At 40.1% G+C, this 24,611-nt stretch overlaps 1 protein-coding gene across 7 annotated transcripts in view; it reads right to left on the bottom strand.

The window, feature by feature from the left end:
* The window catches only part of ARHGAP26 (Rho GTPase activating protein 26), a 284,817-nt gene that overhangs the window by 188,868 nt on the left and 71,338 nt on the right, over positions 1-24,611 (bottom strand). For all 7 annotated transcript variants that reach the window (XM_067463701.1, XM_060765179.2, XM_060765184.2 and 4 more), the window contains exons 2-9: positions 20,493-20,588; positions 18,900-18,961; positions 16,915-16,986; positions 11,861-11,962; positions 8,571-8,681; positions 6,928-7,032; positions 5,344-5,473; positions 3,598-3,698 (exon numbers count right to left, since the gene is read on the bottom strand). In XM_067463701.1, the coding sequence (XP_067319802.1) occupies positions 3,598-3,698; positions 5,344-5,473; positions 6,928-7,032; positions 8,571-8,681; positions 11,861-11,962; positions 16,915-16,986; positions 18,900-18,961; positions 20,493-20,588 (779 nt within the window). The remainder of the gene's footprint in view (positions 1-3,597; positions 3,699-5,343; positions 5,474-6,927; positions 7,033-8,570; positions 8,682-11,860; positions 11,963-16,914; positions 16,987-18,899; positions 18,962-20,492; positions 20,589-24,611) is intronic.

The raw sequence follows: 24,611 nt of genomic DNA, 5'->3' as shown, positions 1-24,611 counted from the left end.
TTAACTTTGTAAAAGCTCTCCCGGCCACCACTGAGACCTGGGGTTCCAGGCTCAGCAATGAGTCCAGGATCACTCCCAAGCTGCGAACCCCGTCAAGCACAGGCTGTAACCATATGCCCCGTTCAGCCTTACAACTGACCAAGAGTACCTCTATTTTGTCTGGATTTAATTTCAATCTGTTCACCTTCATCCAGTCCGTTACAGCGGCCAAGCACCGGTTCAGGACTTGAGCAGCCTCCTTAGTAGCAGGTGGGAAGGAGTGACAGAGTTGGACATCTACTCTTGATCTCATCCTAACAAATGCGGAGGACCTGATCGATGCGGTCGAAGTGGTAGGATCCTTAGGGGCTAGTGACCATGTGCTCCTGCAATTTGAGGTACAAAGGAAGGCCGAAACTAAGACAAGTCAAACCCGCATTTTGGACTTTAGGAGAGCTGATTTCCAAAAAATGAAGGAAACGCTGAGCAGCATTCCGTGGACACAGATACTAAAAGACAAGGGAGTTACGGATAGATGGGAATTTCTCAAGAGTGAAATACTCAAGGCGCAATTGCAAACCGTGCCAACAAAGAGAAAAAATAGGACAAGTGCAAAGAAGCCAGAATGGATGTCCAAAGAACTTCTAACTGTGCTAAGACACAAAAGAGACATGCACAAGAAGTGGAAAAAGGGAGAAATCACCAAAGAAGAATTCAAACAAATAGCCAACACCTGTAGGGAAAAGGTCCGCAAGGCTAAAGCAAAAAACGAGCTCAGACTTGCCAGGGACATTAAAAACAATAAAAAGGGCTTCTATTCTTATGTCAGTAGAAAAAGGAAAAACAAGGAGGCGATAGGACCTCTTCGCGGAGAAGATGGGGCAATGCTGACAGGGGATAGGGAAAAGGCAGAACTACTTAATGCCTTCTTTGCCTCGGTCTTCTCACAAAAAGAGAGTCTTCAACCTCAGCAAGATGGAGTGGATGAGGGATTGGAGGACATCCAACCACAAATTGGGAAAGAAGTCGTCCAGGAATACCTGGCCGCTCTTAATGAGTTCAAGTCCCCAGGGCCAGATCAACTACACCCCAGAGTATTGAAGGAACTAGCGGAAGTCATTTCGGAACCATTGGCAACCATCTTTGAGAGTTCTTGGAGAACGGGAGAAGTTCCAGCAGATTGGAGGAGGGCCAATGTGGTCCCAATCTTCAAGAAGGGAAAAAAGGATGACCCAAACAACTACCGTCCGGTCAGCCTCACGTCGATACCGGGCAAGATTCTGGAAAAGATTGTTAAGGAAGCGGTCTGCAAACACTTAGAAACAAATGCAGTCATCGCTAATAGTCAACATGGATTTATCAAAAACAAGTCATGCCAGACTAATCTGATCTCTTTCTTCGATAGAGCTACAAGCTGGGTAGATGCGGGGAATGCCGTGGATGTAGCGTACCTGGATTTCAGTAAGGCCTTCGACAAGGTCCCCCATGACCTTCTGGCAAGGAAACTAGTCCAATGTGGGCTAGGCAAAAGTACGGTGAGGTGGATCTGTAATTGGTTAAGTGGACGAACACAGAGAGTGCTCACCAATGCTTCCTCTTCATCCTGGAAAGAAGTGACAAGTGGAGTGCCGCAGGGTTCTGTCCTGGGCCCGGTCCTGTTCAACATCTTTATTAATGACTTAGATGAAGGGCTAGAAGGCATGATCATCAAGTTTGCAGACGACACCAAATTGGGAGGGATAGCCAATAGTCCAGAGGACAGGAGCAGAATTCAAAACTATCTTGACAGATTAGAGAGATGGGCCAAAACTAACAAAATGAAGTTCAACAGTGACAAATGCAAGATACTCCACTTTGGCAGAAAAAATGAAATGCAAAGATACAGAATGGGGGACGCCTGGCTCGAGAGCAGTATGTGTGAAAAAGATCTTGGAGTCCTCGTGGACAACAAGTTAAACATGAGCCAACAATGTGATGTGGCGGCAAAAAAAGCCAATGGGATTTTGGCCTGCATCAATAGGAGCATAGTGTCTAGATCTAAGGAAGTAATGCTACCCCTCTATTCTGCTTTGGTTAGACCACATCTGGAATATTGTGTCCAATTCTGGGCACCACAATTCAAGAGAGATATTGACAAGCTGGAATGTGTCCAGAGGAGGGCGACTAAAATGATCAAGGGTCTGGAGAACAAGCCCTATGAGGAGCGGCTTAGGGAACTGGGCATGTTTAGCCTGAAGAAGAGAAGGCTGAGAGGAGATATGATAGCCATGTATAAATATGTGAGAGGAAGCCACAGGAAGGAGGGAGCAAGCTTGTTTTCTGCTTCCTTGGAGACTAGGACGCGGAACAATGGCTTCAAACTACAAGAGAGGAGATTCCATCTGAACATTAGGAAGAACTTCCTGACTGTGAGAGCCGTTCAGCAGTGGAACTCTCTGCCCCGGAGAGTGGTGGAGGCTCCTTCTTTGGAAGCTTTTAAGCAGAGGCTGGATGGCCATTTGTCAGGGGTGATTTGAATGCAATATTCCTGCTTCTTGGCAGGGGGTTGGACTGGATGGCCCATGAGGTCTCTTCCAACTCTTTGATTCTATGATTCTATTATTCTATCTGCGTTCAGATGACACCATACCCCGAAACTCCGTATGATCTCCCCCAACGGCTTCATGTATATGTTGAATAACATAAGGGACAGTATTGAGCCTCCATAAAAGTAAAAATCCGCCTGTTTAGAAACCCTTGCAAATGCTGATTTAGTATCAATACATTTTTGATTTAATACTTCTGTAATATAATGGCAATAAGTTATACGATCCAATAAAATAAATCTTTGATTTTTATACTTTTTATATGCCTATATAACTGGGATCATGTAAAAAAATTCTCATGCGAAAAGAAGTGACTAGCAGAACAGGTTTAAGAAGTCCTGATCTAAAATACAAGGAGAAAAACAGAAATAAGCATTTGGAATGTGCCGTTTTTTAACTTCCCATGTATTTCAATCTCCTAACCATTCACAGTGCAATCCTAACCCATACAGATCCTCTAGTTAGGAGGGGTTAGGACTGCAGAAATGGTTTCTAACTGATGTGATGTCAGAGAAGGTGCAATACTTCCAGGGTGGGGCCTACTGCTATGCCCACAGGGTGTTTCACTCCTCTACTGGAAAACTGTCCGCCCCAAAACTGGGTGGTCTATGGGTGGAGCAGAAAATTTTCAGATCTGTGGGATCCAAGGCTCCATTTTTTTCCCTAGGGGGTCCCCAAGATAAGGCATTCTTCTCAAGTTTTGCACTTCAATCCCCAAAGTGGGAGAAATGTGGGGAAGTAGTTAATTAGAGAAAGCAGACCAAAAGTCCGGGTGATAAGGTCGGGGACAAATCCCACAACTTTATCTAAACTAGAATGTGACAGCAGAGATTTGGAAGTAGCAAACCTTCTACTACTTTGCTCCCCGCTCTCCTACCCCCTTCAGATTATTCTGCAGCTGGTAAAATGATAACCTTATGTAACTCAGTTCCCTTGCGCAAAAAGTCCCTTCACAAACTGTGATCATAATAATAACAATAATCCTAGAACTGTCCAAGGTCATTTTTATTTATTTTTTTGCTGTTTCACTTACCCCTTTTCCACCAGACTTCTGGTCAAATGGCACCATAGTTATTCGTTTAGAATCACTCTGATATGTGCAGTAATGTTTCACCCAGGATGTCCCAAAATGACCTGAAAATAATTGAAATGACTTATTATTGTTATTATCCATACATAACATTAAATTATCTCATACCGTATAATTATCACTGAATTCACTTCTTGTGAACGAAGCAAATCCACCAGCTGCAAGGCCTTCCAAGGTATAGCTTTGCCTCCAAGCTGCCTGAATTTCAGAGAAGGGCAGAGGTAATAAAACAAGTTTGGAAGCATGTATGTACAGGAGTCTTCCAGTTATATTGGGACAGCCTCTGTTATTTACATATTACAGCCCAAGTGGGCCCTCTAGAGAACTGAACGTAACACACAGGGGAACATACACAGATGCATTCATTCATATTGGCAAAAGTCAGAGCATTTAGCATACAGATAACCATTTTATCCCAACAAGGATTCTACATATTAATTGGCTGCATCATGAAAAGTATATTTTTCGTGTTGCTGCTTTTTAAAAAGAACACTTTTTGTTCTTCTTCACTTCAATTGTCTCCTTATCCTGGTAATAAGAAAAACAAATCATTATATGTCTATCTGAGACTGAGAACGCCTGCACAATCTCCAAACAAAGGCACTAAGATGCTATTTAACTCATACATGGAACTGCTGGGAGAGGTCATCTGGAGTTTTGGCGTGTGGTGCCAACTATATGCAGATGACACTCAACTCTACTAATCTTTCCCACCTAGAATCAAAGAAGCTGTCCTGACCTTAAACCAGTGTCTGTCATCAGTAATGGACTGAGTGAGGGCAAACAAACTGAAACTTAATCCAGACAAGACAGAGGTACTTCTGGTCAGTTGGAAGGTAGATCAGGGCATAGGAATCCAGCCTGTACTGGATGGGGTTACACTCCCCTGAAGACCCAGGTCTGCAGTTTGGGGGTCCTCCTGGACTCGGCACTGAACCTGGAGGTCCAGGTGTCAGCGGTGGCCTTTGCACAATTAAAACTTGTGCACCAACTGCACCCGTACCTTGAGAAGCAGAGATGGCTACAGTGCTACATGCCTTGGTTATATCCCGTCTGGATTACTGTAATGCGCTCTACGTGGGGCTGCCTCTGAAGAGTGCTTGGAAACTTCAACTGGTCCAAAGAGCTGCGGGCAGGTTGCTCACTGGGGCTGGCTACAGAGAGCAGACAACCCCCCTGTTACAGCAGCTCCACTGGCTGGCAGTCTGTTTCCGGGCACAATTCCAAGTGCTGTTTATGACCTTTGAAGCCCTAGCTAGTTCAGGTCCTGGCTTATCTGGCTGACTGCTTCTCCTTGTACGAACCTGCCCGGGCCCTGAGATCTTCAGGAGAGGCCCTTCTCTCAGTCCCACCTTCCTTCTCAATGGCTGCCCCTCGACTCTGGAACTCCCATCTTCCCAGGGAAGACAGAATGCCCCCCTCCCTGTTGTCCTTCAGGGGGCAGGTTAAAACCTTTTTATTCAGGAAGGTTTTTAACTAAGAAGGTTTTAAAGGTCTGGTCAGGGGGTGCTGTGGTTTTAGATGGATTTTGTCAATTTTTTAGTGCTGTATGGGTTTAATTCTGTTTTAGTGTTTGCATATTTGAATATTTTAAATTGTATACTAATACTTTTATGTCAAGCTGTTTAAGTCCCCTTTGGGAGAGATGAACTGGGGTATAAATAAATATAATAAAATAACAATACTTACGTTTTTCTTGCACATAGAGGTAGCCTTCCATTGTGTAAGGACTGATGTTTTTGTGCTCATGGGGATTCTCCTTCATCTTTCTCATCAAGGACTCAACTTCTGATCTTGTGCCTTCAAAACGGTTTCTTGTCTGCATTTAAACCAAAAAGTAAGACTGATGCCAAGGAGACTTTCCATAGGACACAGGGCATTATAAAAAGGCTGGGTAAAACAGGGCTGGGCAGTCTTTAGGCTTACAGGATCTGGTTTGTTTTTCCCTAGAACCCTAAGGCCTGCTGACCAGAGCTAGATGTATGCCCTTTAACTCAGGAAGATGAACACCTTGTTATGATTAATGTATCTCTGACTTTGTGCTGAGTCCAAGGATCTATTTCTTCCACAATAACGTGCACAAATCCTTTCGCACACTCCTGTTCTCCCCATGTTTTCTTGGGGAGGGCAAAAATGACTTTCTGTTCTTGCATTAGTTAAACCATTTAGAGGAGGCCAGAAACCCTCTTCAATTTTCAAATTACTTGTGCATCCCAATGTTTATTCTGTCTACTTGTCATGTTAAAAAAACTGCTGTCCTCAGAAATTTTTCTGCTTGAGGCTGGTTTTTCCCCTCTTCATTCTTAAAACTAAGGTGCATTATGATCTCAAATTATTCAGGAACTTAATGTAGAAAATCCCACATCTGTTCTATTCCACTGCAGTAAGAATACAAGAATACAGTACATCCATATATTGCCAGATATAATTTTCATAAAAAGGACCTTTCTAAAATGTTCAATTAAAAAGTGAAGATGGTAACCTCTAATTTAAATTTACAATATGCATGTTTTACACACAAGCATACACCAACACTGACAGTCTCACACTTTGGGAAACCAAAAAGGTACACCTCTTCTTTTTGGAAGAATAAAATGACTACATAAATATGCATTGACAGACAGATCACAAAAATAATCTGGAATATGGAATTGTAAAATATATGTGGTCTCACTTGCCTAGATAAAATTTATTTAAGAATGTTTTAAATACATTCTTTATCCTAAATGGTCCATTGTAGCAAAATAGTAGCACAGACAAAATAGTAAGAATGAATTATGGATAAGATCTTATTTTTCCTGGTTATGTATTCAGACAAAGGTTGGCAAGAATTTTGCAAAGATTTCTAAAAAAAACTGGGATCACAGTCAATATTCAGAGAACTGGATAGCGTAAAAACTGGCATTAAAGTATCCCAATCATAAATTCTCCTGCTGAGAAACCCAAGCTAAGCCTATAAGAGAAGTAGAGAGTGGAAGCTGCCAGCATCAGCTTCAGGCACCAGAACTCATAAATGATGTCACATTCCTGGAGAAGAAAATGATTTTCAAGACTTGCTGAAAGCACAATACATCTAAGCATGGATGTTGATATCCATTGGCTAATAAGCTAGATGGTGCTGAATCACCATCTTCACGATCCTTCGGGAGAGTAGGGGAGTGAAGAGTGGCTTAGCCATTAAAAGATTAAACATTTTCATTAAACATTAAAGATTAAGCCAGAAGATAACAATATAAAGGGGCTCTCTGATATATGTTTCGACTCATTGCTTACATTTTGAATGCTGATTGTCAGCTCTGTTTTGAAATCACTGAAGTCCTTTGCAAGCTCATAACCATGGTGGTAGAATGTGAACAGCCCTTGCAGAAATGCCAGCAGCTTCAGGGGAAAAGAAAATAGCCAAGTTAGGAGAGACCCATGCTCACATTGACTTAGATTTGAGCTAGCAAATAGAACATCACTGCTATTGTCCTCCTTTATTCCCACACTCTTTCCCAGCCCATCCAAAAAAGAAAAAAGAAATTAAGACTCCAGTCCTTTGCTTAGCAGACAGTATATTCCACTGCAATCAGAAGGACTTACTTCTCAGTACATACTGGAATGATTGTTCTGCATAGTTCTAATCCTATGCAATAATTTAAATTAAATGCATAAACCAAGAATAAGTTTATGGAAGGTGATGGGACTTGAAGCTGCTTCAAAAGTTTTCATAAAACAGACAGACAGAGTCAAACTACAATGTTGAACTGTGCAGTCAACCCTCCACATTTGCACAGGGTCCTCAAGAAAGTAGAAAACCCACAAATTAAAAAACACATTTAAAAAAACTTAAAGGAACATTCTACGGTTGGCTCTGACTGCAAATTGATCATAGAGTCAGAATGATGGACCTGAAGATTTCTACAGAGACCATGTTAATCAAAACCATGAATATCAAATCCACAAAAGTTAAACCCCCAAATGTGGAGGGCTGACTATAATAGGCAACTTCTTAACAACTTTAGTAGATCTACCTCTTTAAATATTAATTGCAAGAACTCAAGTAAGCATTAGAAATCACATACATGCATTATGTGCTAAGCACACACCTTCTTTCAACTCACCAATATATAAGCAGCTGGGATACTGCAATGTCTTGTTTAGTCCCCATAAGGAAACTAGCAAAAGTCTATGAGCTCAACTACACAATCAGCCAGTGAAGGGGGCAGGATACTTCACTATTTTATGAACTTGTCAGTGGAAGTGCAAGCAGTTAAGTAGAGTCCACATTAGTGTCACTGGGTCAAGTACGTTTTTTTTTCATGTCAGGAGCGCTTGAGAAACTGCAAGTATGAGAGAATTGACCATCTGCAAGGACATTGCCCAGGGGACACCCAGATTTTTTTTTATGTTTTACCATCCTTGTGAGAGGCTTCTCTCATGCCCTGCATGGGGAGCTGGAGCTGACAGAGGGAGCTCATCCACGCTCTCCCCAGATTTGAACCTGTGACCTGTTGGTCTTTAGTCCTGCTGGTACAAGGGTTTAACCCACCGGGGGCTCCTAAGTATGTATTGTTAAGTAGGCATAATATATGAATTCAGATTATTCATTTATTATTTACCAAAAGGAAACTAATCCAATCTGGTTCAAGTATAAGATAATGCGAGGAAGCCTTAGGGTTCTATCCAAAAGTAGATCTCTATCCACAGAATAGAGGGAAAGAAACAATGCTGTAACACTGATACATTAACATTGATGTTTCTTTGGAAATTCACCCACTGTAACACAACTGTTTTTAATAGAGACTTTACAGCCAGTATTTGATAGATTTCTGGTCAGAATAGCCAAGGAGCTATGTTGTCAGCTACCTGTCCTTTTATTGTAGAATAATCCATAATGCAACAGTGAGAAATGATAGCAAAGTATCTTTACTTACTGGTTCCACAAACTCAAACATTTTTCTTTCCTGAACTTCTTGAACTTTGAAGACATACTCAAGGGAGACTTCATAGAAGTGCTGTCGAACCACGTCCACCTGGCTATCTGCCTGTCAGTCACCAGGGGCATCAGAAAAAGACAGAAGAGCTATTAACTGAGTACACAAAAGACTGCATGTTTGCATGGCAGCTTTCACAAAACATAGGTCAGAAACACCACAGAGAAAAAGCAGCTAAATCACTTTATCAAGCTCACCTTTCACATCAGTTGAGGGCATGCAAACACAAAGTTGGCAAACATTTACTTCTGGGAGAGCCCTTCAAGGGTTTCCTCACTGACATGATTGGTAACCACCAATAAGCCTCTCTAAAAGACAGCTATTCCCCATTTCCTATCTTCCCAGTCTTGGAGCAGTAGTAGGTGTTTTGTAAGTCACAATGGGAATTCAATATGAGCTCTGGATAATCTCAAAACTCCCTGAAAATACTCCACATCAGAAGTAAAAAAAAGTATGGCCTGCAGACCTCACAGGATCCCAAGGATTCCATTTTTATAGACCATGAAGCCCTCCCAGCAGTCCCCAATGCTCCCAGCAACAAAAAATTAGAAAAAAACAATTTTCTACCAGTTTGTGTACAAACCCATACAAAAATACCTCCTGCCCCCCAAATGTGTGGGGATGCCTTGCATATGACCCCCAGAACTTCCAAATAATTCTACTTTCCTTCGAATCCTTTTCAAAATGATTAGAGGACGTGATGCAAAATTAAATTGGCAGAGCTTAGGTGAAATGTTATTATTATTATCCTTTTGGCTAAAGTAGATGATTCATGGAGAAATTCAGTTAGGCAAACTGCTAAATATAAAGTTGTGTTTTTGTTTCAAATTGTGGCAGGTCATAACCGCCTGTGTAATATTCAGGTGCAGAAATTCCTGCCAAAACATGACATCAAGAGGACAAATGCCAATATTGTAATTCCTAGATTCTTAGATCATTCAAGTCAAAACATGGCTTTTTTATTAAAGTCTCTTGACTCTAAGTGGATTTATCCAATTTGCACATGTGTTATGATTTCCATTATATTAAATTGTAGTAACTAGTTGTAAATTGTCCTGTTTTTAAGTGTTAAATGGTTTAATATGTTTTAGTCCTTTAAATTATTCTTACTGCACTGAAACTGTTCTAAACTGATTCTTGGATAAAGGCTGGGATATAAATATATTAAAAATATAAAACAAAATAAATATTTTTAATTTCTCAAAAGCTGTCAGCAATACTTTTTGTTCTTTATGTTAAACTGGCAGGCTCACATTTTTAGTATGAGCCTTCCTCCAAAGAGCTCATGATACCCTTCACAATAAAATTAAAGGTCATTTGGTACATTTCATAGTTGCGTGGGGCATTGAATTAGTCTCCAGCCACTAAACCACAGGAGCTCTCACACTAAGCATACCATGTTTTCAGGAATCCAATGTAGAATCCGTGGGATACTCTCAGAGTAGTCAATAAAACATAAAGCCTGTAATACCGTATCCATGGCCTTACTATAGCAACTATGTGAATTCCAGTCTCCCAGATGTTTGGCCAATATAACCAAGTTAATGAAATAGGTCAGGGCTCTCAACACATGAGCGATTGTCTTTGACCGAGCCAGGCACGCCCGTGAAGCAGCTGGTATGTTATTAATGAAGCACAGCATCCACTCTGCTAAAACAACAGACCTCTCCACACGCATCTGTCACTCCGCTGGCAGGCTTCCCCTTCTGAAATCCTAGCTCAGCCACTACAGCTTCAGACATTTCAAGCTTGGGAACATGTAGCCTCCTGCTCCCATGTGGAAACACCTTAGATGTAGCCAGCTCATTCAGCTCAGAAAGCACCTAGCCAAAGCATGATGCTATGCAATCAGGGTGGCTCTTTGGCTCAAAATGTAACAAGATGAATAGAGTTAATTTTCAAATTCCTCTGTGGACAGCCATCATGCTGTCTCAATGCCAAATATCAAGTTTTGCATTTAAACGAAGGTGGGAAGGGACTCAGACCTCCTCTTATTAAAGCTAAACATACCAAAGAGGATTCAGAAACAAAGTTTAATATGGAACATATCCACAAGGTGGCACCAATACTCAAACAGTACACATTTGAATAGCTTTAATAGAGATGAAAAAGAAATGGGCATTAACCAAGATTACTTTTACCATGTTTTACATTGCTCTATTAAGTTATAATCAACGGCATACGTGAGCATCTGCATCGCCCGTGGAATCTAGAGACACTATTTTTCTTTTTCAAATTGTATGAAAATAAATGCACACAACAAAAAGAATGTCTGTACTTGAAAAAATGCACACAAATATGTTTTAAACAATGTATACTTTAAATAAAATGGAAAGCAAAATTTTCATGCAGGAAGAAAAACACATCTAACAACAGAATACGTCCCTTGGCTGGATAAGAATTCTAAGAAGCTAACTGATGCTTATATCCCTGAGCTTTAAAGGAGGATGAAATAAAATTCCTAAGTGTCACGCTTGTTTGGAGACACAAAACAGGAGGTGCTTCTGCCATTAGGTTTTGTTTCCCATGGACACCTGACTAGCCACTCCATAAACAGAATGCTGGCTTTTGGTCCAATTACTGAATTCTTCCTTGTAGGACATCAAAATAACATTTCAATGGAGATGAATAATTGGCCATCCTTATTCAAACCAGTAAATAAAGTTCAACACTCTTCATGACATTGTCCCTTTGCCCTGATTGCTGGATGGTAACTTATATAATGATGGTAGAAACAACAGCTGGAAGGATGATCCTCGTTCTCCATATTCTTTTGTATTTTTAAATGCTTGCATTCTGGGCATGATATTCAATATTAAAAACATTTATTTGGGGCAGTGATTCCCAAACTTTGGACCTCCAGGTGTTTTGGACTTCAACTTCCAGAAATCCCAACTAGCTTACCAACTGCTAGGAATTATGGAAGCTGAAGTCCAAAACATCTGGAGGACCAAAGGTTGGGAACCACTGATTTAGGGCCAAACCACACATTTCATTATATGCATTACTTTCTGCAGTAGGGAGGGAAAGGGTTACTCTCCTTGTTATTATAATTCTAATTGAAATGTGTGGAGAGAATGACTTTATTTTAGTTTTAAAAACACAATGTAACATGCAATGTCAACTAAGTATACTTAGAACTGGCTCCTGAGTCCTCCAGTTCAAAACAAACAGTGAGATAACAATAAGAAAGAAAGAAAGAAAGAAAGAAAGAAAGAAGCCAAATTCACCTCTTGAAGCTGGGATTCTTTCTTCTTGGAAGACAGGTTTAAGTGCTTTTCTAACACACCGCAATATTTCTCAGTCTCTTTGTCATACTTTTTCTTGGCTTCCTGTCAAAAAACATAGCACATACAAGACTATCAACAACAGTAGTTCTTCAGACATTCCCTCCCCCATGAAAAGTGACCCCCCAAAATGGCCTGAGCCATCCAGCCATCAAGTCCAAGTCTGGGCTCTAACTTCATTGACTGGGTCAAGTCTATCCACTGCAGTGCAGTCTTCCTCTTTTCCTACTGCCTTTAAGAAAAAACAAGTACAACTATTTTTGTTGTTGTTGTTGTTTGCAACAAGTCATGTCCAAGGTACACTTCCTTCCATTTAGTCATTTTGGCTTCTAGAAAATGTTCAGGCTTGGTTTGCTCTCAGGCATATTTATTTGTCAATTCAGCAATCCACGGTATCCAATAAAGCTTTTTTCTAGTAATAAAATGACATGAATGAACCTAATTTTAGGTTTCAATATTATATGTTAACACTTGACAATTTTATCTAGTTCCTCATACTCACCCTTCCAAGTCCTAGTCTTTTTGTATTGTCAAAGGCTTTCATGGCTGGAATCACTAGGTTCTTGTGGGTTTCTTCAGGCTATAGAGCCATGTTCTAGAGGCATTTCTCCTGACGTTTCGCCTGCATCTATGGCAAGCATCCTCAGAGGTAGTGAGGTATGTTGGAATTAGGACAATGGGTTTATATATCTGTGAAATGACTGGGATGGGGCAAAGAGCATTGAGTCACCTAAACTGCATTGAGTCGCCTAATTAGGCTGAAAAATGCTGTATAGAAATAAAGCAAATAAATAAATAATAAATAGGTGTGAATGTTTCAGCTGACCACCTTCATTAGCATTTGAAGGCCTGGCTGAGGCTGGGAAAATCTCTTGCTGAGAGGTGTTAAGATGTACCTGATTGTTTCCTCTCTGTTGTTTTGCTGTTGTAATTTTAGAGTTTTTTAATACTGGTAGACAGATTTTGTTCATTTTCATGGTCTCTTCCTTTCTGTTGAAATTGTCCTAGTCTTTTTTCTGATTTTCTAACTAAAATCTCCATTCTAATTTATGACTGAGCCAAAGCATATAAAACTTTTGACTATTTCAAAGTCTTCGTCACCTACTTTAAAAGGGCCGCCCAGTGGCACAATGGGTTAAACCAGAGGTCCTCAAACTAAGGCCCAGGGGCCGGATATGGCCCTCCAAGGTCATTTACCCGGCCCTCGCTCAAGGTCAACCTAAGTCTGAAATGGCTTGAAAGCACACAACAACAACAATCCTAATACGTTTATATTTGTTAAAATTGTTCTTCAGGTTAACCTACTTTAAAGTTATTCTCAATTACTAATGTATATCCCAATGAACCAGTAAGAACTCATGGCACCCTTAAATATTGGAGACTAATACTCAAAGTTTGTAAAAGATTGCATTGAATTTTTTTGAAAATCTGTGTGACAAATTATCTTATCAAAAGTATCACAGCAATGTGGATGCTTGACATACATCTCTCTAGAAACAACTTGGAAACAACGACATCTAAAAAGTACCTTTTCAATCCAGCTAATAAAATGGTCCACAGGAAGCAATGAAACTTCCAACTATTACTTACCTCGCCATATAACGTAAGACTGAATAAAGTTTAATGAGCCAGATGAGTTTTTATGTTACCTTGTTGTGACTTCTGCTAATCAAGTGCTCTGAGTACAGCTTGGTACCTGATGGCACATTACACATTGGTAAGGATAATTTGGGGCTATATGGATTTTTTTCTGTTAAGGCTAAATTAATTCTAGTGCTTTCTATAATTTGATTTCTTATTTGGTGTCACTTCTAGGTATTGCTACTGTAATAAAAGAAGCTGCACCATGAAGATTTTACAGGAAGAGTCATGTTTATAAGAAGAAAGGCCAAAGAAACTGGCAAAAGCCCATATATCTTACCAGCAATAACATGTTGCTATAGAAACCCAGCAAGACAAGACACAAAGTACAATGCTTGCAGCAGCTGAATAAAAGGATGAATTGTGTCTAGTGTTCACTATAAAACAAACCTTAAAGAAAGATTTCCAGGACTCCCTCTGGAAAACCAAATAATTGTTGTCAATAATTCAATTTCTTCGGTGTCTTTTTTCTTTAAAAGGCTGTATTACCCAAAGTGGGAGTCTATGGGTTTGCAAGAAACAAAGGAGTAACTCTAGACACAAATATTTCCTCTGGCATTATGGGGGAAAGATAATAATAACTGCTGGTCCCACACATCAGATAACTCCACTGGGTGCTGACAAGCTTCTTGGCCCAATTCAAAGTGCAGGTTATTAGCTATAAAGTCCTATACGGTTCAGGTCCAATCTATCTTCGAGACCGCACCTCTTTCTATGAATCGGCGTGGGCCTAAGATCTGCCAGGGAGGCCCTTCTCTTGGTCCCATCTCCGTCTCAAATGTAATTGGTGGGGACGAGAGTGAGGGCCTTCTTGGTGGTGGCCCCCCGGCTTTGGCATGCCCTCCCTAAAGAGATTAAGGTAGCCCCCTCCCTCCAGGTTTTTTGGAAACTCCTGAAAACATGGCTTTTTAAACAAGCTTTTGACAATGTTTAGGGATTACGATCACTATATTTGAGGACTTAGTGAGTGGTCACTATTGCACTTTATGAGGACGGATTCGTATCTTTAATTAATAGGGGTTTTTTCGCTGTTTTTTGTGGAAGGGGTTAATTTTATTGTTATTAATTTTATCTTTTTGTATTTTGTTGCATTTGCTTTGTGTTGCACTATTGAGTGCATCCTGTGAGCCGTCCCGAGTCCCCCCTGGGAGATGGTGACGGGATACAAATGAAGGTGTTTATTATTATTATTATTATTATTATTATTATTATTGGGAAGCACTGCTCTCAGAGTTGTATAGATAAAATATGGAGAATAACAAAACTAATATAGCCGCCTGCAACTGTGTTGCAATCTTCCTTTTCTTTTCTTTTTTAATCCCAAACAATGTAGTATCAAAGAATGTGTGACACCACACTATCAAAAAACCTGTCAGAGTTGGCTATATAACAACATGCAAATATTATTTGCATGTTATTACACTGCCTTCTGATTCAGTAAGTATCTCAGGTATCAAAGCAGGCATACTGGCTGTGTCTGTCTTTTCTCTGATAATAGGGGAGAACCCATGAAAATGGCCATCAATACACAATGTCATCATGGGGAGAGCATATTTTCAGGGCATAAATGAAAACTGCTCCCCTCTAGACTTATTTCTAGTAAAAATAATGGCTTGGTTGCCAATCCCTGAGGAGGCTGTCATACTCAGCAGAGCATTTCTAAGTTGAATATAACATAATTGAGATATACATTTGGAATGATTTAGCAAATGCATTTAAATCACAATTTAGGAGTGGGAAGAGAATCTAGACACTGCCTTTGAAGCTAACAAAATATTTGGCTGATGCTCCATAGAGAGCTTAAGAGACAGATTATCCAAAAATGGTTTCGCGTATGATAAAACTAGAGTTCTTCGACAAAGAATTATTAACATTACACCATGTAACAAGCTTTTGTCCCTGGGTTATAAATGGCATTTCCTAATTGGTTCTATCATAAAAACAAAGGGAAAGTTTATTAAGCTGCTCCAGCACATTTTGCTATAGTTTTTCAATGAATATCTTCCAGTCTCAACCATAATTTGTGGCAGCCACAAAAACAAAGTTTCTGGATTAGAACAACTATGTTCAAAGTAAGTACCACACAACTGAACAGGGAATAACACTTTCAAACCAGGGACAGATTTTTTTTCAAATTTTGTTACATAGTGTTATCAACTCTTTAGCAGAAGAGCAGAAACTCTATGTTATATATGAAACCAGGAGGCATGCATCATAAAGTGTGAATTAACCATAAAGGGGGGGGGGGGCTTACACAAACAAACAATCAGCAATACTGTGCCTGTGGATCTGGCCGGGGTGGTCCACGCCTTGGTCACCTCCAGAATGGATTACTGCAATGCGCTCTACGTGGGGCTGCCCTTGAAAACGGCTCGGAAACTTCAATTGGTCCAGCGGGCAGCAGCCAGGATGTTAACAGGGGCTCATTATCAAGAGAGGTCTACCCCTCTGTTTAAGGAGCTCCACTGGCTGCCATTTATTTTCCGAGCCCAATTCAAGGTGCAGGTGCTCACCTACAAAGCCCTGAACGGTTTGGGACCACCCTATCTGCGTGACCGCATCTCCATCTACGAACCCACACGTTCACTCCGATCATCCGGGGAGGCCCTGCTCGTGGTTCCACCTACGTCGCAAGCACGCTTGGTGGGGACACGGGACAGGGCCTTCTCTGTGGCGGCCCCCCGACTTTGGAATGCCCTTCCAAAAGACCTCCGAATGGCCCCCACTTTAGCAGCTTTCAGAAGGAGCCTAAAAACCTGGCTGTTCCGATGTGCCTTTTTAGATTAAGAATCCCCCATTCCGAGTCCTTGAAGCACTTTAGTACAACCGATGTTACTGCACTCTGCACCTTTCAATCCATGTCCCTCCTGTCACTTCAGCATTTTAACCATGTACCCCATTGTGCCGGCCGAACCAGTTTTTAAATTGTGTCTTGATGTATTCACCGATTTTATTTGTCTTTTGCTTAATTGTTTTGATTTGCTTGTTTACTATTGTGTTATGTTTTACTGTATTTTGTTTTGAGGCTTCGGCCTGTGTAAGCCGCATCGAGTCCTGCGGGAGATGTTAGCGGGGTACAAATAAAGTTAATAATAATAATAATAATAATAAGCAACTTCCTACAATAATCTCTGGAAGATATATGATGACAGATCCCTCAAAATGGCTTATAACAAGCTAAGAATTACGTAACAACTGCTACTACCTGTAACTCATAAAATAAATGATGGAGATAAAAGATCTGACAACAAGGGTCATCTGTTCATCAGTGAATCACAGAAAATTTCCAACTATCTTGAGAACAACCTTCAAATTTCCAGCAGAAAAAAAGGAAGAATTCTCCATTTCCCACCTACCTTAGCAGCACCAATTTGCTCCTTACGGAATTTCTCCAGAGGAGTGATTAGGACTTCACTGGCATTTTCAATCTGATATAAAAACAAACAAACAAATTAACTCTCTTCCATTTTGGAAGCTTCTTCATTCAGTTAGTATAATTCTGTCTGACTATGGCAGATGGATTCTCTCTAAGAAATCAGTGTGACTCAGATTTTATATGCTATATTATGAAGGGTCCCTACACTCATATATACAAAAATAACTGGTGCTGATATATAAATACTTCAAATTGTAACAGTTCAAGAACTGTGCCATGTGAACATGTACATACAGTATAGCTCTTTGTGTATGTGGGGGGGGGGGGGAGGAGTAGAGAAAGTCATAGGACTAAACAGCTCCAAAAATCAGCCCCCTACTCCATTCAGTACTCTGGTGTCCTTTGTGGCTGTCCTTTCCTTCTTTTGAATTTCATACAACAGGGTGCAGTGAAAGCAGTTGCAAGTCAGTAAGAGTAAAGGATTTGATTCTGAAGAAATGTACACCTCCAATTGTATATTTCCAAAATGAAGTTGCAAGTAATATGTTGTTGCAAGTAAAACACTGTTGTTGCTTTTCCGTCTCCTTCTTAATGTCCTTTTGCATTCTCCTATGCGGTTCTTCATGTTCTCCATGGGCAAGAACCTATACAGTTTTGCCCCAGGTACAAATCCCTAACTAGAGGACACCAACTTGAAAATAATGGTGAAAGGCAAACTCTGACCACTTATTATTTTATTTTACTATTGTTGCTCCCCACCTTCATTTGGGGGGTTAGCCTCAGGTTTACAATTCCACAGCCCTGTCCTAAACTCTAGTCAGAAACATCAGGCATTAAAGACAGGAAAGAAGTAGCCATCTATAAGATTCTGTTATGACTTCCTCGTCTCACATCATTCTTCTGCTCAGTGTGTGATTGCCATCTGAGAATTTGCTCGGAAGTTTGGTTGGACCAGACACAGGACCTTTCTGATTATAGAGCCGAGCTTTTGGGAAAGCCTGTTGTCCAGCTCTTTTAGATCATCCTTGAATGCTGTCAAAACTTTTCTTTTCTTGCAAGATTTTAGGATGTTCTCTGTGCTGTCAATGCAGTTTCAGCCAGTTCTGGATTTTCTGTCTTAGAAATCACAATATAATATAACTGAATTGTGCTTCAATTACACTATGTTTCTATTTCATAGTAGTGAGACCCCATAAACAGGTGCTTCTACTACAGTCAAAGATACTTGGGAATAGCAGCAAGAAAAGATGGGTGCAAGCTCCATGCAAGTGTGCATGTTTATATATGTGTGGGTGGCACTGGCATCTGTTGCTGAGTTATTAGAAGCAGATCATGAAGGTGGAAAATGTAGACACAATCAGCACATTTCACCCAACTCTACAACATCTGCATTTAACACTATCAGGGAAATTTTACTCCAACTAAGACCAAAAATGTATAAACATTCTTGTCCACACAATAGGGTCTTTGTTCTCTTGAGTGCAAGACCAACTGGATTCAGCAGTAGGCAGTTCATCATGGCTTACTATTCCTGTTCTGCTGCCAAGACTTACTTTCCAAGGATGAATATTGCCATTCTTTTAGAGGCACAAAAGCTGACAATTCTGGCTGTTGGCTATACTACAGCCATGAGCCAAAGCAGGCAAGAATAGCAGTGAAATTACACACAGTCTTCTTCCCATGACCAGGGTATATCCATTTGACATCATATATAATTAGCAAAAAGAAAACTCATTTCCCAAGCATAATACACATACATATCCAAAGTTATCTGTACCAAAATAAAAATGCACACCTTTTATTTTCACCTAGATGAGATCTGGGGTGGGTTTTTTTTTTGTTATTTTCTACATCCCTTCCTTGCACAGCAGTAACCAACAACCCCCAAGGTTCATTATCAATGGCCTTTTTGCTCTCCCCCAAAATGCCATACATAAAAAGACTTGCGCTCTTAGAAGTTCATACCATGCGTATGCGCTCGTCTTCTAGGTTTCTAAGAACAGCAGCAAACTCTTGCAGGGATTTTGCTAGATGAAAAGAAAAAGAAAATTACCAGATAGGCTACACTGAGGGTTTTATTTTTTCTAAGAGATAGATTGCTTACTCCATCCACCCATGCACCTCCAACCCCCTTTCCCCTCCAAAAAATTGCTAGAAAACATGTTTAGCTGTGCTTTAAAATACATGGGGAATTGCAAATGACTCTCTGCAGTATGATAGCCATGTATAAATATATGAGAGGAAGCCACAGGGAGGAGGGAGCAAGCTTGTTTTCTGCTTCCTTGGAGACTAGGACGCGGAACAATGGCTTCAAACTACAAGAGAGGAGATTCCATCTGAACATTAGGAAGAACTTCCTGACTGTGAGAGCCGTTCAGCAGTGGAACTCTCTGCCCCGGAGTGTGGTGGAGGCTCCTTCTTTGGAAGCTTTTAAACAGAGGCTGGATGGCCATCTGTCAGGGGTGATTTGAATGCAATATTCCTGCTTCTTGGCAGGGGGTTGGACTGGATGGCCCATGAGGTCTCTTCCAACACTTCAATTCTATGATTCTATGATTCTATGTATGTTGTGCACACATTCTGCTGTGTCTAGTCTACACCAGTAGCCCTCATTGCTACTTTTCAATGTTTGGGAGGAATGGTTTTAATAATGACTAATTGGACAGCTGTATTGTCGAAGGCTTTCATGGCTGGAATCACTGGGTTTTTGTATGTTTTCTGGGTTGTATGGCCATGTTCCTGGAGCATTGTCTCCTGACGTTTCGCCTGCATCTACACAGGCATCCTCAGAGGTTGCATACCTCTGAGGATCTCTGTCATAGATGCAGGCGAACATCAGGAAAGAATGCTTCTGGAACGTGGCCATACAGCCCAGAAAACACACAACAACCCAATAGGGCAGCTGACTGCTTTCTTCTGTCGTTACTTTAAATCTCAGGCTTTCTGTGGTTACAAAAGAACGGAAGAAGAAGAAAAGCAGGATTTAAATAAATGACAGAACTGTGTTGATCCTCATAAAATGTTCATAGTATTTTTACGGTAAACCATGTTTCTTCAACATGATTCCTTGCCTCCTTATCTATAAGCATACAGAATAGATAGTTCTGCTACACAGTCCTTTCAAAAGCTAGAAAGACCTAGTGGCCAGGCCACAGATAATTTTGGTTGAGGTACAAAGTAAATATTACTCAATTCTTCATTTCCATTTCTGATTTTCTTTGATGGGAATCCAACAGTCAACAGAAAACATAGAACATTACACCCCACACTTTTAATTATGGACTTAATCTTCAAGACTAAATCATTCACAGTCCAAAGAAAATGATCTAAATAGATGAAGCAAAAGTGTGTGTGGTTCTAAGTCATCTCTGAGGGAGAACGAAACCTTTCCATCAACCATCTGCAAAATCTGACTAATAATTTACAGAGTCATATCTGCTGGACCACTGTAGGTGGCATTTTGCACATTGCACTAATGAGAATTCCTCCTACTTAAACAACTGAAATAGACAATCTGCATCAAGCTCCACAGGGGGTTATTGAAGCCTACACACTTACCTATACATATTTCATCATCCGTTTCAGCATCACCTATACATCGAAACTTAAAATCATTCAAGGAATCTGCAAACTTCCGTTTTGCTGAAGACAGATCTGCCAAAAAATAGAGTTGGATAGTGATATTAAATACTGAACAACATATCACTAGAATATAACTTCTTACTAATTCAAATGTAGTCTCCTTCCCTTCAGATATGTTTGGTGGATAGTGGTGAGGGGCATCTCAACAAATAATAAGAAACTTTGAAGTCCATAGTATGCTTAAATACTCTCCAAATCCTGTCTGATCTTGGATGGCAAACAGGGCCATCCCTAGTTAGTACTTGGATGGAAGACCACCAACAAATACCGTGTGTTGTATGCTATATTTCAGAGGAGGGAACTGGTAAAACCAGTTTTGAGGATTCTTTGCCTAAGAAAACCCTATACCACTTGCCATAGGTCAACAGGCAATTCAGAGGTACATACACTGAAGGCAGGTTGAATGGACTGGTGCTGCTGCAGGAATAAAATGTAAGGAACAAACCTTACAATTTTGGGAATGGAATTCTGCTTTGAAAAGCAAAACTTAAATAACTGCTCAATTGTGACAATATATGTATGATCTTAAATCACAACATTATTTCCTTTATGTATTACAGTTGTTTATTATTGTCTCCTAGTTTACTGAAGTTTGTATTAAAATAACATGCATACATTTACATTCAAATATTTTTCTGTAATTATTATAAACATCCCAATCTGTAGATTATGTTGGGCCACTTATTTTAGTTGAATGATCTATTATATTTCTGAAACATGACAAGTAACTGCTGTATACAAATCATTCATGGAATTTCTCTTCTGAAGGAGAGCAATCTAAAAAGCTTGCTTCTATATCTCAAGTTGTATACTATTCATATTCACTTAAAGATTTGTCCTTAGCAATTCAGTACAATGTATCTCCATATAATAACAACATTAGATTTGTGTAACTCATCATTAACAATACATTGCATTTAGTTACTAGGCTAGGTCTACAAGCAGGGCCTTGTGAATACCCTTGGCAAAGCTCCTAGCCATTTTAGGCATTGAATAAATAAAATATATAATTTGCAAAGCAGCCCTTTTATTTATGTATTTTCCAACAATAGAAATAGTTTCCAGGTTAAACTGAAGATATTTCTACTCAAATATAAATACTATAACAAGGATATTGTAACAGAATTTGAAAAATATTTTCTAAAAAAAAAAAAACAATTTAGCTTTGCAGATTTCTATATTCTCTCTTTATCTCTCTCCATAGTTACACATATATATGCGCACAAACTCAAAACCTTGTCATAAACCACAGAAGTCGGTTTTAGACATAGGGACAGGGGTGGGTGTTATATGTGGGGTGGTGGTGGGTTACGGGGTCACTTTTTGGATGGTTTGTATGTAAAAATGTCTACAGTCTGTCAGATGTTTGTTTTACACGCCTTTTATATGTCAATGTCTATTTTATAATGCAAAATCAATAAGAATTTAATAAAAAAATAAACCACCGAAGATAAGACGCTAATATCCTCTGTTAATTTAGCTGCTATCAGTGAAGAATATGTCTTCTGTATTGGACAAGTCAGAACTTTGTAGGAGTAGAAATCTTTTAAAAAGTAACTTTTCCAAGCTCTGATAGAAACATCCTTCAGCTAGAAGTTCTAGTTGATGTGAATCCAACCAACATAGAACATAAAGATCCAGTGATCTAATTCAACATTGTGATTGCTCTCCAAGGGTTCGAGGAGATATTTTGCAGGAAAGCCTGGGGCTTTTTCACACATCACAGTTACACTGCTATGAATCCATTTTATCTGTCACAACAACACCTTATCGAATCCTGGGATTGGTGATAGGGAGACGGGGCCTTCATGTTCTTCGGGCACTTTTGACCAAACTACCAAAGGGCAGCAGACTTGTTTTCTGCTGCCCTTAGAAATAGGACTAGGAGCAATGGATTCAAAATGCAAGAAAGGAGATTCCACCTGAACTTTAGGAAGAACCTCCTGACCGTACGAGCTGTTCAACAGTGGAACTCAGTGCCTCGGAGTGTGGTGGAAACTCCTTCCTTGGAAACTTTTAAACAGAGGCTGAATGGTCATCTGTCAGCGGTATTTTGATTGTGCAGATAGGGTTTGCTTTTGGCTTCATTTGTTTCTATCCTTCACCAGAGGACTGGTTTGAGTTCTGTTGAGTTGAAGTAGATGTCCCATGTGGTCTCCTTCCAACTTTATTATTCTATGATTCTACAAACCCCAGAATTCCATCATATGGAATCACAGTACTATAATATTGCAGTTTGAAAGAGTTCCTGAAATAATTAAACCTGGCTTGTGTTCTGCACTTTCCACCAGATGAGCACAAATCACACACGCGCGCGCGTGCACACACACACACACACACACACAAATCTGTTCTTCTGGAAGTGAACCGAATAAGACAAATGTTTCAATTTCCATACAGAAATAATATTTGGTTGTTTAAAAACACACATACAGTTGTAACAGTAAGTTTGTGATTTTACGTGCAAAGGGACAAAACCAAAGGCCTCTCCAAAAGAAATGGAAGGTGGAGGGTGAGGGCAAAAAGTGCAGCACTGCAATAACCATAGCACACAGTTTGCCTTTATTTGTTTTAAAGAACAACTATAACCTTGCCTTACCCATCTAGATCGCTATCATTCCCCTTTATTACTTTTATATAACTTTTTAAAAAATGAAAGCAAAATAGTTCACACGTTCCGCATGACCCCAGTGTGATAAAGATAAGAATGTTCTTTTAATATCAGTACTGAAATGGTGCATAATTCACAATGAGGCTTCCTGGAATGATTACAGAGACAGGCACAAAACAAACACCACAGGCACCTATAGAAAAACAATAGATAACCCCATATTTCATTCTCCATACATATATTTGCAATTATCCATACCCATCCTCCTTTATTAACTAGTCTTGGACTAGGATACAGAGGGACCAGGATTTGACCCTGCTCAGCCTTGGAAACCTACTGGGTGACCTTGGGCAAGTCACACTCTCTCAGGCTCATAGGAAGGCTCGGGCAAACCCTCTGTGAACAAATTCTGCCAAATAACCCAGTGGCTGGTTTGCCATATGGTTGCCATGTGTTGGAAATGACTTAAATGCAGACAACAACAAGGAAAGCAATATGCCTCTCTGTATCTGTGACTGTGAGGCACAAGTGAGAGGATACAATTGTGTTCATGTCCTCCTCCTGGACTTCCTGTAGGTGACCAGTAAATCACTTTGCGAACACAATGCTGGACATGTCTTTGGCTGGGGGGGGGGGGGAGTGAGGGCACAAGTGTGAGGATACAATTGTGTTCCTCCTTGTGGACTTCCCATACAAAATCAGTCAGTGGCAGATCACAATGCTGGACAAGTCTTTAGCCTGATCCAGCAGAACACATCCCATATTCTTATACAGCACTCATGGAGACAAAGGAGAAGAAAGGGGTGGAGGACTTTTAAAGAAACCTCACTCTATTGTCACTGCAAAGTAAGAAAAGGAAGGAGATGGCTGAAGATTGATGAAAGCTACAGCAAAATAAATTACCAGCCAAACACACTTTCACTAGAGTTGGGATTCAATGTGTAATGAGTGAAGAGAGAGGGGGAAATTCATCAAGTTCACGCCTTACTTTCGAACTTCAGTTGCCTTGCTAACAAATCATCCTCAGAGTTGTCTGATGTTATCAACTGAAATCAGTGCAACTAAGATATTGGCCTAAAGCCCTTTCTTTTTAGGCATAACATTCAGTGTTCAAGCTGAGCATCCAAACACACTATATAATCATATATCCATTTTTTATTCTGAAAAATACCACCAAAGTGCCTTGTCAGTGAAAGAAACCATAGTTTCGTATGTCCAACCTCTTGATGCATCTTGCAAAGGGAATATATTAGAATCTTCTCCAGAAAAAAGCCAGGTTCCCATTGGTCCTGCACTCCAGACAAAGGTACTCCAATGAACGGGTTCAGCCTCCATTCCTTCCCCACCAAAACCCATTATCTCAATAAGTCCACCACTTTGGAGCCACAATTTAGATTTTAAGATACAAAGTATGGAAGCAAGAA

This window comes from Anolis sagrei, chromosome 2 (genome assembly GCF_037176765.1).
Source record: "Anolis sagrei isolate rAnoSag1 chromosome 2, rAnoSag1.mat, whole genome shotgun sequence".
NCBI lineage: Eukaryota > Metazoa > Chordata > Lepidosauria > Squamata > Dactyloidae > Anolis > Anolis sagrei.
This window is presented reverse-complemented; position numbering and strand designations above follow the sequence as displayed.